Genomic DNA, 14,934 nt, shown 5'->3' on the forward strand with positions numbered 1-14,934 from the left:
TGATTTATAAAGCATAATGTCATAGAAATACATTTGAAAAGCAGTTTTATATTTTAAGGCCCACTTTTTTACTGATGTACAAATTTGCTATATGCCAGGGGTACAATGGTAGGCAAGCGTAAGGTGTTGAATTTTATTTGGAAATAATAGTGTTCCTTTCAATACTTGTGTCATTTGAGGAGTAATTCAAGCCTGCTCAGTTCTCTTTGAAAGAGCTGATCCAATATCCCTGATATTGTACCTTTCTATGTAACCACTTCCCCAGTTGCTAACTCATTAGATCATGACTGTGCGAGGAAAAGCAACTTAGGTTCACTGGGGAGAAGTTTTATACCAGTCCTCTTTAGCCTGGCCATCACAGTTGAGTATTGAACAAGAGCATTTAATATATATATTTTTTCAAATTAAGATAATTCCCTGGTTTCTGCTGATAATGGTAAGAAAACTATGGTTGAATCACCAATGAAGCCAGGTTACTGAGGCAGGCAGAAAATACAGTGAGACAGTTTTGTCTTTTCTTCTTTTTCTTTTCTAAATTTCAGTCACAGATTTTATTAATAATTGGTTTTGGTTCATGACACATTCTTATCATTGGTCTCTGAATGTTTCCCTTTATTCATTTAAAAGTGGTACCACCTCTGAAAATAGCATCCATCAGAATTAGAACATCATTATTGATATCGCTCTCCCATCCAGTCTTCTGCCTCCCAACACCTATGGGAAATTTTAAAATGCAGTTAGGGAATAAAAACTTACCTTAGACTTACTGAAGAAAATATGTATTTGTTATACAAGTTAATAATTCAACTATTGGGCATGTATTTTAAGGCAAACAGTTCTTATATTTACTAGTTGTAGGTTGACTTCCGAATTTGGATTTCTGCTAACTGCCAACTGGTTAGCAAGATGTTAGTAATTTCAAAATTGAAAACTCATAATCTAATGTAAGTAGAATGTGGGTTGAAGGACATCTTATCTTTGATAAGATTAGTCTTAACTTTTGTAGGTCTGTTTTTATTTGGTCCTTGAACATCTTGCTTTACTCTAACTTATAATTCTACTTCATGACTCTCTGGGAGCAGTAATGAAAGGATATCGGCAGTTGATATTGTTTGGAGAACACTTTAACTAGAAATTTCATGTTATGTCCTCACATTCTAAATAGATTTATTGCCAGAAATGACATTTTTCTCTAAGAACCAAATAACCCACTCTTCCCACCAGTGAAGACTAATCCTGTATTTAGAGAGGTTTGTTTAGTGGCTTACCTGGATATCTGAACTACATTTAATTCTTCAGAGTTTTTGTTTCAGAGCTTTAGGAAGGAACTGTAAATTCCATAGATACTGATAACCACACTTTATCTGCATGATTTGATTATGATGATTCATTAATGCTAGGATGTTTAGGTAAACAAGGGGCTTTAGCTATTCTTGAGATAAATCATTTGAGTGTGTTTGGGGTTATAGTATAAGGATTTAATTCCATCCTTCTGTCAGAAATTTGTTTTTGATGTTTCTTCTATGTTTTAGAGCATTTTAGGTATGGCTTTATTTCATTTGGTAGTTACATTTCTTTCATTCATTAAACCAGCATTTATTCATCTTCCACATGTTTACAAATCCTCCTTTTCTCTATTCCCACAGCTGCTGTTTTATTTACCTCAGACTCTGACCTTTTATCTTCCAGGACTGTATAAGCATATGAATCATGGGGCTCTTGTTAAAATGCAGATTCTGGTGTCTGTAAATCTGTCTTGGTTCCTGAGGTGCAAGCTTCTAGATGATGCTGACACTGCCTCCCTGGTCCCCACCAATGCTTCCCCTCCCAGTCGTTCTGCATTCCGCTCTCAGAACTGTTTTTCTGAGATGGAGATCTGATCATTCCACGGTCTTTCTTGTGAAGATCCTTAAGGAACAGGCCTGTCCAGTCTTTGATTCTCTAACCACCCTCTCTGTTTTGGGGAGAGGCCTTCGTACTCTACACATGCCATGAACTTTCACATGCTGTGCCTGCCTGTGCATCTGCCAGCTAAATATTGCTATATTTTATTGTTGCCTCTTCAGAAGATAAGATCTTAGGTTTAAACTGGAGAACTAGAACCTTACTGTAGTGAAAGTTACCCTGATAGAAAGGGAGACATTTGTTTCAAGCATTTCCACCTAAGCCACAAGGGAATGTCTGTGGGTGGGAATCAGGAGATGCAAAAGAAAGGGTATTCATGGTAGAGCTTTAACTGTTCCTGTGTGAGTGACATTTTTTTTCTTTTACTTTTTTTTGGCAGGTGGGGAGAGTCTCAGTGTAAAAATTAATGCAGATTTTACACTTTGCTCTGTAATACAACTGTTTTATAAAATTAATCTTTTAAATTAATTACTGCGGAATAAAAGTGATCCACATGTGTCATGGGGCTTCTAGGAATCCTGGCATACCTCCACAGAGATATGTGGTAAACTTCTCTTTGTCCTTGGTAAAGCCTTCCCAGTTCTTATCTCTTCACTTTGTGTAGTTTAATTTGGCACTTCTGTCCTTTAAAAACACTAGGAAGCATCTGGCTCTAGTACCTTTAATCAAGAGTCACATGGTGCTCTTTAATTTACACTTATGAGGAGGATGGAATCCCAGCAGGAGTGTGTAACAGAATGTGGACATACACAGTGTTGAAGGAGTTGCTGGAGGAACGAGCAAAATAGAAGTCAGGAAGATTTTATTTTATTTTTTGAAGATTTTATTATTTATTTGTCAGAGAGAGGGCAGAAGCAGGGAGATGCTGAGCAGGGAACCCAATGTGAGACTCTATCCCAGAACCCTGGGATCATGACCTGAGCCAAAGGCAGATGCTTAACCTGGCTAAGCCACCCGGGGTGGGGTGGGAACGGGGGCTGGGGGGCAGGTAGGGGGGTATCAGCTTCCTAGCCATCAGCTAGGAAGATGTTATAGATGAAAGTTTTTCATGTAAAGGACCTACAATATGGCTTGGCAGAAGAAAGGAGGGAAGGAGTTTCTTTATGTTTAGGGAGAATGTTACATTGGAGGGCTTGGTTGGGAGTGATGAAGGTGGGTTTTTATAGCTGTTAAAGCCATCAGTCTTTCTAGCCTAGAATACATGGGCCAGTAGGAAGCAGCTTACTCTGTGGGAAGGGCTGTGGACAAGGTGGTCTGAGTTTCACTTGGTCCTGGCATTATTTGGCTGAGTACAACAGAAGTCAGTTAACCTTCCTGGGCCTAGTTTATTTATCCTTAAATTGAGAGCGCTGAAATACTGCGATCTGTAATATACCTTCCAGTTCCACCATTCAATAAGTGTGGCTCCTCCATTAAACAAGATGGTCTGGGACTTTGTGCTAAGGGTTCTTCTTCTGTTATAATTGGAGTTTAATTTGGAGTCTTTCACTGACCAAGCTTAAAATATGAACCATTCAAATCTTCTCTTACTTTGCATCACAATTATTTCTGTCCCATCTGGAATTCATGTTTCCCGATTGCTGCTGTTTCTCTCCTCTGGTGAGTCCTTCTTCAGAATCCTTCTCCCCAACTCTTGCTTGCGTTTAACCCCACTTCACACCCTCTACCACCAGAATTCCTCTTATATATACCGCAGCTAGGTTGGTGCCACTGTGCCTCTCCTCAGTAAAATAATTATAGTGAATCTCCATTGTCTTCCAGAGTCAAACTCATTATATCAGTATTCATATCAGCTATCGATCTTAGCTCACATTACTCCCCTCATAGTATACATAGAAGAGTTAAACTGAAGCTCCTATCCTCTCTGTGCACTTGCTCCCATTGTTCCCTGTACCTTGTTATGCCCTGGTTCTCTGCCCATTGCCGCAATTTTCCTATCTCGGGTGCCACAGTCTTCACGCAGTCTCTTAGGCTTTCCACAGCCAGGAGGAGTCCTTTTCTCAATCCCTGTTGCCCCATAGCACCTTTTCTGTACCTAACAGTGCTAATTAGTTGGTTTGGCTATCTTTTTTTGTACTCTTATCTCTCCAAACTAAACTAAGCTCCTCAGCCCTTAGGAACTACTATATTATCTTAGGTAGGGTGGGTACCCAGTAAATATTGGATGAATGAATGAATTCTGGCTAATTATAGTTCAGGTTCTTGTTATCTCTGGTTGGTAGAGTTTCTTGTCTTTCTGGGTAATTACTAACTAAAATGTAGAAAAGAAGTCTGCCAAAAGGAATTAATAAACTAACAGAAGAATAAAAACCATTGCTAAGATGTGTTCTAATTCTCAAGTTTGTAGTTAAGGAAGGCAGAATGTTTGCAAGCCTCAGTCTACCCTTTGGATTTTGAGCTTCATTCTCCTGGGCTTTTAAGGCAGTATGAACCTTTTCAGGTGAACTACCTGAGGGTAATTTGTATTTTGCTCATTTGTGTCAGTTAGTATGCTTAGCAGTATTTTGTCCTATGAAGGTTTTATTATTCTTTAAGATTGATTGATTTTAAGATTTCATTTATTTATCTTTAAGATTGATTGATTTTAAGATTTCATTTATTTATTTGACAGAGACACAGTGAAGAGGGAACACAAGCAAGGAGGAGTGGGAGAGGGAGAAGCAGGCTTCCTGCTGAGTAGGGAGCCCAGTGCAGGGCTCTCAGCCAAAGGCAAGACGCTTAACGACTGAGCCACCCAGGCACCCCTAAGATTTATTTATTTTAGAGAGAAAGTGTGCAAGGTTGGGCAGGCAGGGTGTGGGGAGCGGACAGAGGGAAATACAAGCAGATTGCCTGCTGAACACAAAGCCCACTGCCACACCGCCATCTCAGGACCTGAGATCCCTATCAGAGTCCAAACCAAGAGTCTTACACCTCAGCGATCACGCCGCCAAGCCGTCTCTATTTTTGAACAGGTTTTAGAGTGAGTGCTTACCAACTCTGGAGTTTTAAAAAATAAAATAACACATGGGACCATAAAATAACTACAGGGGCACCTGTAAGCCACTGGGTGGCTCAGTGGGTCAAAGCCTCTGCCTTCGGCTCAGGTATGGTCCCAGGGTCCTGGAATCAAGCCCCACAGCAGGCTCTCTGTTCCTCCTCTCTCTCTCTCTGCCTGCCTCTCTGCCTACTTATGATCTCTGTCTGTCAAATAAATAAATAAAAGCTTTAAAATAAAATAACTTACAAAATTATTTTACAGAATTAGTTTTTTACTATCATTAGAAAAACTTTAATATTTTTATAGTAGCAGCAGGCTCCTCTGTTAAGGATGTACTGCCGTGTCATTGGTGTTTAGGTCAGAAATTGTTTCTTATGCACACCTCATGCTTTTAGAACCATTAATATGAGCTTTCGGAGTTTGGTTTTTCTGTGATTATAGATCCAGTTATGAGCCACTCAAACAATAAGCAGAGCAGACCCTTGGAAAATGGCTTACATGCAGAAGATAGCATCCTGGTTGAAACAGTGTGGGCAGATTTTGTATCTCAAGAGTTGATGACTTGGAAAAGATTCCATCATCTTAGAAAATACTGGTTTAGAATGGGAGATTGTAAAAAGAAACAGGATCTCCTAAATTTTCCCACTGTCGCTTTTTGTCCCAGTAGCTCCTTCTCAACTTGGTTTTTTTTAGAATACTGTGCTAAATACGAGCTAAATCTTTGGCATTGTCTGCTTGAATCTCAAGGAAAGCAAATACATCTCACCTAGGATTAAACCATTACAATTACCTCACTTCTCTCTAGATGATGTAAGATTAATCTCAGTTCTAGCAATCTCCTATCATTAGGAGCATCCTCAAAATAAGAATTGCTAGCTATTGCTCACTACTAGTGCTTTTTTCAATAAATAGAGTGGTTCTTTAAAGCAGTTGCGGGGGGTTTACCTATTAAAACTGTAGAAGAATGAAGAATACTTTCTAATCAATCTTGTTATTTGCTACTTTATTCTCTTGCCATTAAAGTAGAAGGCCTTATAACATATTTATATAAGTTAAGCTCTTTGATAATTATGTAGCTAGCAGTGACTTATAAAAAGAGATACATGTGTGTTTCTTCTGGTGTGCAGAAAAATGGAATAGAACAATGGGGAAAACAAGAGTTTTTCTTAGAAAAACAAGAAGTTGAACCAGTTGCTCTTCTAGCAGTAACTGGGATTAGAAAGGCAGAGTTTATCCATTGCAAGCAGTTTGGCTACACTGACCACGTGGTGGCTTGGAGAGTGATGTTGATGGTGTGGGTGATAGGAAGCTGGGAAAGGTGGATTTTTAAGAAATCTGTGTTTGATCTCAGTCTCTCTCTCCTCTTCCTGCTCTGTAGGAGTTAGAAGCAGCTCTTCACAGAGATGATGTAGAGTTTATCAGTGACCTGATTGCCTGCCTGCTTCAGGGCTGCTATCAACGAAGGGATATCACGTGAGTAATCCTGATTTTACTACGCTTTTCATGTAGCAAGAACTAATTAACCAGGTGCACTGAGTTTTCCTGTCTCTTGTAACAAACCATCACTGATCATTTGCCAATGGTATTTACATATGGATTCCCCAGCTCTGTGTTTGGCTTATTCTGGAGTTCAGTTTTAATTTTATTATAATCCCTGAGTCTTATTTCACGCTGACAAATTTATATCCCTTACTCCTGGAGCCACCAGTTAACATTATCCAGTGTAGAATTTCTTCTCAGTATATACCTTTCTTGCTGCTTTTTACAGAAATTACAGCCTCTTGCAGTATTGGTAAAATGTTGCCTAACAAATTATAGCTAGACTTTACTGCATTTCTACCACTTGAGTATCTTCTGTTGTTCACATAACCAGTAGCATAATTTTTAATATGCAGTAGCATAATTTTTAATATGCAGCTTCTAGGCTCACTCACACCATAACTGCCAACTAAACAGCTGTCTGGTACATTCAGCATGTATAGATGTTTGGAGCACAATTTTATCTGTGTAGACAAATAAAGGATCTTCCTGATAGGGCCTCATTCCTTGTTTTGACCCTAACTTGATAATACATTTTCTTTGCTACTACATTTCTATGCAGGATGGAACTATATAGAGCCAGCTCTTAAAAAGCTGAGACAAATGGTTTTCCAGTTTTCAGCCCTGCAGTGCCGAGCAGGGCAGGGGTTTGGGGTGTGAAGGTTTATTTTTCATACAGTTAAAGATGCTATCCCAAATACTTCTGCTCTGTTAAATCTACTCTTAGTATCTGTTAGGGCTGGGAAGCTAGGCCGAATAGAAATGTGCAATAAACTCGCCATTAGAAGATGAGTAAGAGATTGATGAGACCCCATTTTCTTCAGGGTAAAAGTTTGAATCCCTTAGGGGAGAGGTATTGTTCCTGGACTCACTTTGTTAATATAATGACTTTTTATCCGAGGATACCGGGATGGTTATGCTAGACAAAGAATTGACGAAAGGTGGAAAATCCATCTATTGTTTTACTGCTTGAGCATGATAATTAAGTTCTTCCATTCTTTTAGTGGGATATGGTTTTTAAGCACAGTTGGAGTCACACTGTGATACAAACTTATATTTTCATATCTTGCATTATTTTTCTTAAACCATCTTTCCTTTAAATGTAATTGTCAAAGAATCCAATTTGGTAGCTGGACATTTGTGTCTAGCTTTTAACTGTTGTAAACAGGCTATAATGCATTTCCTTAGACATAATGATTTGTATACCTAGTGAATAATCTCCTTAGTTTAAATTTCTGGAATGGTGATCACTTAGAAGAAATGTCCATTTAAGATTTTTAAAATAGATTTACCAGGCTGCCCACCACAGAGGTTGCTTCATTTGAGCACTGAATCTTCACAGCATGAGGGTATCTTCCTGAACTTTCAGACATTGCCCACTATCTGCTGGGTAGCAGGTACTGGTGGAACAGTCAGACACTCTCAAGACCTTCATGGCATTTACAGGAAGGCCCACTAAGAATTATATATCTTATCACTTTAATATGATACTACTTACCACTTACTGTGATAAGTGTTCTAAAGTAAGAATATAGAGTGTCAACAGAGCATATAACCTTAGATGAGAAAATGTGAACTGAGCATTCATATTTGGACTTCCTTGGGCCAGTGCTTATATTTTATAAAGCACAATAAATAAGTGAGTGAATGAATGAATGAATAAGGGAAACCACCAAAGACTTGCAGGTATAAGGAGTGATAACCTTAGAGCTGAGCCTAGAGTAGAAGGTCCCATGTTGTTCAGAAACATGATCTGTCTGAGTGGCACAGTCTTGGTCCCTCTAGGTTAGATTTTGATTTGTTGCCAACACCTAAAATGAGATTTCACATTTCAAATCCCAATCTATAGCTTTTAGAAAATATCCACTGGTGTGCTACTACCCACGAAGACCACCATTGGCTGGAGGGCATGTAGGGTCTGGTCTCCCTCAGTACTTAGCATTCCTGATTACTCTCCCTTGCAGAGACTGATTGTCACTCATCATCGTTATGTTCACATAGCCTACCTTCCTTGTCTTTTTTTTTTAACCTGTCTCCAGCACACATTTCAGTTCAAGGAATTCAGTAAACACAGTAGGACTTAGGAGCCTAATAAGGTTTGTAGGCTGAGGTAAGAATTGGGGGGTGTCAACATAAAAGCCAGGAGAGGAGGGGAGTCCTCAGATTGTATATTTAAGTAAGCATCCTGGGCAAGAGGGAAAGTAGGAAGACAAACCAGGGGCTAATAAATTAATCAGGGGAGAAAGGAGAGGTGTAGACAGAGTGAAGGACTATTGTGATGGTGCAAGTAACGGGACATGGTGTCTCTAATCTTGACCAATCTGAAGGTATAAAGTTGTTTTAACTTGCAATTTCATTGATCGTTCTTCACATGTTCAATATCTTGGGTTTATTGGGCACATTGGTAATCTTTGTATATGTGACCTTCTTGTTAATATGCTTGGATCATTTTACTGGTATGTTGAAGATCAGGGAAAAGAAATGTCCATTTAAAATTTGTAAGGCTGACTTCCTCCAGGTTCTTCTCTTTCACTCTTACACAGGAGTGCTCCTTTACCTTTGTCAGCACTGAACATTGCCTATAACGTGCCAGCCCCTGGGTGTTGGTAGGATAAAACAGTCTCCTGTCTCTTGTGGATCTACAGTCTTCAGTGTGTGTCAGTGGAGATAGAGGGGACAGTCTGTGGTCGAAGATTTAAATAGCTAAAGTTGTATCATTTATGGAATAAATCTTCCCATTCCTGTTTGCATATGATATATCTTATATATATATATATATATATATATATATATATATATATATATATATATTCTTCTTTCCTACTTTTTTACTTATGCTGGAAACTACTTGGTTCAGATTGTACCTGTCAGTCTCTTTTGGCTCTGATACCGCACTATGTCTCCCTAATACATTCATTAGCTTTGTGACACTGTGCCTGAGGTTTTTCATCTATAAAACATGTTTATTGTTGGTATCTGTACTTGTTGGATTATCATAAGGTTGAAGTAACATTGTGTATACGTAACAGTAGGGATATTGTCTGGAACACAACAACTAATAATATTTGAGTGATTATTTCTTTATACTGTATTTGAAGGTTTTAAGGATAGTCCTGCTCATTAATCCTTCTATTTAAAATTTGTCTTAATCTTCCTTCCTCATTCTTCTAGAAAATAATTATGTTACCACATCACATGGATAAGATACTCCCTTATTTTGATTAGAGTCAAATGAACCTATGGATAAATTTAGGCAGAGTTGACCTCTTCATAATATTGAGATTGTTTTTTTTATTCAAGCTCTTTTTATTACTCAATAAAAATGTGTAGTTTGATTAATTTAGGTCAGATACATTCTTGGCTATTTTAATATTTTTCACTGTTAAGAGTTGAATCCCACTCATAAGTACTTTGGAAATATATTCTTCTGTATGGATTGTGTAGATCTTGTATCTACACAGTTTATTGATCTTGATTATTTTTAATTTGATATTCTTTCCTTTTGGTATTTGTATTCTTGTCTGTTTCATGCTGTACTAGTTATCCACAGCTATATAACAATACTCTAAAACTTAACAACTTAAAACAACAAAAATTATTATATTATAATTTCTGTTAAGAATCTGGCATCAGGGGCGCCTGGGTGGCTCAGTGGGTTAAAGCCTCTGCCTTCGGCTCAGGTCATGATCTCAGGGTCTTGGAATCAAGCCCCATGAGCCCCATATCGGGCTCTCTGCTCAGCGGGGAGCCTGCTCCTGCCTACCCCCCACACTCCACTGCCTGGCTCTCTGCCTACTTGTGATGTCTGTCTGTAAATTTATTTTATTTTATTTTATTTTTTTAAAGAATCTGGCTTCAGCGGGGTACCTGGGTGGCTCAGTTGGTTAAGTGTGGGCCTTCAGCTCAGGTCATGATCCTGGGGTCCTGGGATCGAGTTCTGCATCAGACTCCTTGCTCAACAGGAAGCCTGCTTCTCCCTCTGCCTGCTGCTGCCCTCTGCTTGCGCACACACCCCCCCCCCGACAAATAATAAGTAAAACCTTTAATGAAAAAGAATCTGGCTACAGCTTAGCTGGGTGCGTCTAACAGTTTTACTTAGAGACTGCAATCAGGGTACCCAGGACCTTGACTAAGGACTACAGTCCTCTCAAGGCTTGACTGGGGCAAGTATCCATTCATTTGTTTTCTGTTGATGCATAACAAATTTCTCCAAACTTAGTAGCTTAAAAAATCCATTTATTATCTCACAGTTTTATAGATCAGGAGTGTACATGTGGCTCATCTGGATCCTCTGTTCAGTTTCTTGCAGGTCTATAATCAGGCTGTCGTCTAGGCTGTGTTCTAATCTGGAGGCTTAACTGGGGAGCAGCCCAAATTCATTCAGGTTGATAGCAGAGTCATCTCCATGTGGTTGTAGGACTGAGGTCCTAATTTTCTTTCTGGCTGTTGACTGGGAGCTGCTCTCTTCTCCTCCAGGTCACCCACAGTTCCTTTGCCAGCCACATGGCCTCTTATTGCTTAGCTGTTTGTGTCTTCAAGGCCAGCAGGAAAATAGCTCTAGTCTGCCAGGATAGGCTCTTATATGATATAATCATGGGAATGAGATCCTTTGCCATATTCTGTATAGACCATCTGTCATACTTAAAGGAGGGGATTGTACAATAGTATGAATACCAGGAGGCAGAAATCATGTTGGGCTTTCTAAAGACTGCCTGCTATACATGCTTTTATTGTATTGACTGTGTCTCCCAGAACAGAACTAAAGAATAATGGTAAGAGTTATGCTTGTATTTATTAATATTTCCTTAATTATTAATATTTCATAAATTGTATAGGTATTTTTGATAGATTTTTTTTCTTGTGGACCAGAAGAATTAATTCATTTTTGGATAATCATAATTTGGTTTTAATAGATCCTATAAGTATATGTGTGTATTTGAATGATATATTTTTGAATTATATAAAAATATAAGAGTCATATATTATGAATGAGAGGTTTTGATTTTCCCCATTGTAAATGGGGGTAAATGTCTGTAACCAACTTGTTCCTTATTTAATTTTACTTCTCTCATATTTACCATTCATTTCAACCATAAATTACAGAAAAAGTATGTACTTTGATAATGTTTCCTATAAAAGTAATTAGTATGAATAGAATGCATATTCTGCAGAATATTTTTAAAATAGATGCCAACTTTTCCCATCATTCATTATATTTTCACTTGTGTTCATTTCATGTTATTTTTATTGTGAGGTAAAGAAGAGTGGTATGAGGTCATCTCCTCGATTAATAAAGTCCCATTTTATAGGGAAGGAAACGTACCAATTTACTTACCAGGTCAAGTAGCTAGTTAGAAGGTGAAAAATTCCCACATGAGCAAGATTAAGTACAAAGAATCGAAGGAGCAGGAGATTGAGTATTAGAATCTGAATTTTAGGCCTGTAACCCAGACCTTTTTGTGTTTTTTCTTCTTAATCTAAAATTATGGAATTTTTACAGTATAAAAAGGATTTTTTCAATAATCAAGTGTTAGTGAGGATGTAGGGGAAAAGAACCTTCATGCACTGTTGGTGGGAATGAGGACTGATGCAGCCTCTCTAGAAAACAATATGGAGGTTCCTCAAAAAAATTAGATTAGAACTATCATATGATGTAATAATCACACTAGTGGGTATTTACCCAAAGAATACAAAAACACTAGTGGGAAAGGATATATACACTACAATAGCCAAATGTCAGAAGCAGCCCAAGTGTTCATCACTTGGTGAATGAATAATGGAGATGTGTATATACCTGCAATGGAATATTACTCAGCCTTTAAAAAGGAATGACCCCCCCACACACACACACACACACTTTCCACCATCTTCCTATGCCACCATAATGGTGGACATGAATGTCCTGGCAGATGCTCTCAAGAGCCTTAACAATGCTGAAAAGAGTCCATGCTCCAAAGTCGTCATCCAGTTTCTCACGATGATGATGAAGCATGTTATGTTGGTGAATTTGAAATCATTGATGGTCACGGAGTTGGGGAAATTGTTGTGAACTTCACAGGCAGGTTAAACACGTGTGGAGTGATCAGCCCCAGATTTAACGTACAGCTGCAAGCCCTAGAAAAACAGCAGAATAACCTGCTCCCACCTTCTCCCACCCCTCCACCCCAGTTTGGTTTCACTGTACTGACAACCTCAGCTGCCATCATGGACCATGCAGAAGCAAGATGAAAACACACAAGAGGGAAAATCCTGGTGTTCTTTTTCTAGGGATGTAATAACAAGCGTGCAAGTAAAATGCCTCAGTGCGGGGAGAAAAGAATGAAGTCTTGCCATTTGCAATGACATGGCTGAATCCAGAGTATAATGTTAAGTAAGTCTGTCAGAAAAAGACAGATACCATTTGATCTCACTTATCTGTGGAATTTAAGCAACAAAATAAACAAACAGAAAATTTAGAAATAAATCAAGAAGCACACTTAACTATAGAGAACAAACTGATGGTTTCTAGAGCCGGGAGGTAGGTTAGGAGTGGGTGAAATAGGTAAAGGGTGTTGGAGTACATTTGTATTGATGAGTCCTCAGTCATGTATAGAATTGTTGAATTTCTATATTGTACATGTGAAACTATTATACTATATGTTAACTATACTGGAATTAAAATTAAAAACTTAATAAAGTTTCAAAAATACAGATTGTTGGTATTTTTAAGTGATAAAATACAGTATAGATTGGTCATTCCCACCCCCTTCTGAGAGATGGCATACAGGCTGAGCTGTACCGACTAAGTCTTATTTTCCACATAAGTATACCTAGAAGTTAAAATAGCATGTATGTATTTCAGAAGTATTTTTCTCATCAAAGTTGTGTTGGCTCAGCAGTCACATGCAAATGTCCAGTTTCCTTCTGTCATCTGTTCCTTCTGCGTCCTGTCCACAATTTCGACCTTTGTAGACTGCACAGAGGCCAGTATTTGGGACAAGTGCAAGCATTGCATGCTTCCCTTCCACAGTGCTGAATTACAGCAGCTTTTATAAATACATCTCCTCCTTATCACAACATTGTGTCGGTTACTCCTACCTGATTTATTTTGAAGTGAGGGATTAATTTCTTTTTAAAAAAAAAATAGACCCGGGGCGCCTGGGTGGCTCAGTGGGTTAAGCCGCTGCCTTCGGCTCAGGTCATGATCCCAAGGTCCTGGGATCGAGCCCCGCATCGGGCTCTCTGCTCAGCAGGGAGCCTGCTTCCTCCTCTCTCTCTGCCTGCCTCTCTGCCTGCTTGTCATCTCTGTCAAATAAATAAATAAAATCTTGAAAAAAAAAAAAAAATAGACCCTTTTTGAATAGCATAAAATTTCAAGTACTTGTTGTAATGAGGAAGAAAGCAGTTTTTCCCCTTCCCTATTGCCAGCAGCAACTTCTTTGACTTTTCTGCTATTGAAGGAAAATATGAAAAAGAGTCTCAGGTGGATAGAAGGAAGAACTGCCCAGGGAGCTTAGTGTTCGCACTTTGGTACGGGGTGTGGCAGTACAGGTCCTACCAGTAGTGATGATGAGTTCCTTAAAAAGCAGAACCTGCTATTGTGCACTGGGACAGTGAGGCAAGCAGTTTTCCAGCATTTTTCAAACCACATTCTGCTAAACTTACCTTAAGATGGTGGAGTACTGTGGAAAACATAATCAGTAATTTTTTGTTTGTTTGTTTTTAAAATACAGGTGAAATAAAAATATTTCTGAATGACCAAATAAATTTGGGAACTGGCAGCCCCGAGATTCAGAATTAATTGTTCTGGAGTGTCGCTCTGACTTCAGCCTTTTAAAAACTTGTTATTATTGAGGTGCATGGGTAGCTCAGTCAGTTGGGTGTCTGCCTTCTGCTCAGGACATGATCCCAGGGTCTGGAATGGAGCTCTGCATCAGGCTCTCTGCTCAATGAGGAGTCTGCCTCTTCCCTTCCCTCTGTTCTTCCCACCTGTTTATGCTCTCTCTTTCTCTCTCTATCAAATAAATAAATTTTAAGAAAGCTTGTTGTTATTGGTATACAATAGACACACAGAAAATTTTATGTTCTCTACTTATACAGCTCACTGAATAGTCCCCTTCTGAACACATCTGTATAATGAGCACCCAGACAAGAAAGACCACTATAATGGATTTTACTTTTTCCATTGAAAGGAATTGTCCAAGGTGGTAGTCATTTTGTCCCACAAGCGGTGTCCACTTGGAGCTAAAGTGGATGCATGCTTTCTGAATCATCTCATCCCATAAAAAGAGAGAAATTTGGACCAATGAATGCTTGCCCTTTCTGGTTCTGAGATTTACCTATTGTAGAGAGCTAAGACAGTTATTTCTCTCAGGATGATAAAAATACCCACTAAAGTTATCATGAAGAGTAAATGAAATAATCTATGAGAAGCCTTAAAATAGTCTGGAGCCACTAATAAGTATCAATTTATTATATCAGTGTATATAAAAACATTCTCATAGTTTCTGAATATGCTGGGTGGAAGGTAG

At 38.7% G+C, this 14,934-nt stretch overlaps 1 protein-coding gene and 1 pseudogene across 3 annotated transcripts in view; both read left to right on the forward strand.

Annotated features, from left to right (window-relative positions):
* The window catches only part of LOC101692228 (cat eye syndrome critical region protein 2), a 175,162-nt gene that overhangs the window by 99,698 nt on the left and 60,530 nt on the right, over window positions 1–14,934 (forward strand). For all 3 annotated transcript variants that reach the window (XM_004773789.3, XM_045071601.1, XM_045071600.1), the window contains exon 2: window positions 6,264–6,358. In XM_004773789.3, the coding sequence (XP_004773846.3) occupies window positions 6,264–6,358 (95 nt within the window). The remainder of the gene's footprint in view (window positions 1–6,263; window positions 6,359–14,934) is intronic.
* LOC123389629 lies at window positions 12,094–12,770 on the forward strand (annotated as a pseudogene).

The sequence above is a fragment of the Mustela putorius genome, unplaced genomic scaffold, assembly GCF_011764305.1.
Source record: "Mustela putorius furo isolate JIRA1106 unplaced genomic scaffold, ASM1176430v1.1 tig00003988_pilon_pilon_pilon, whole genome shotgun sequence".
NCBI classification, from domain to species: Eukaryota; Metazoa; Chordata; class Mammalia; order Carnivora; family Mustelidae; genus Mustela; species Mustela putorius.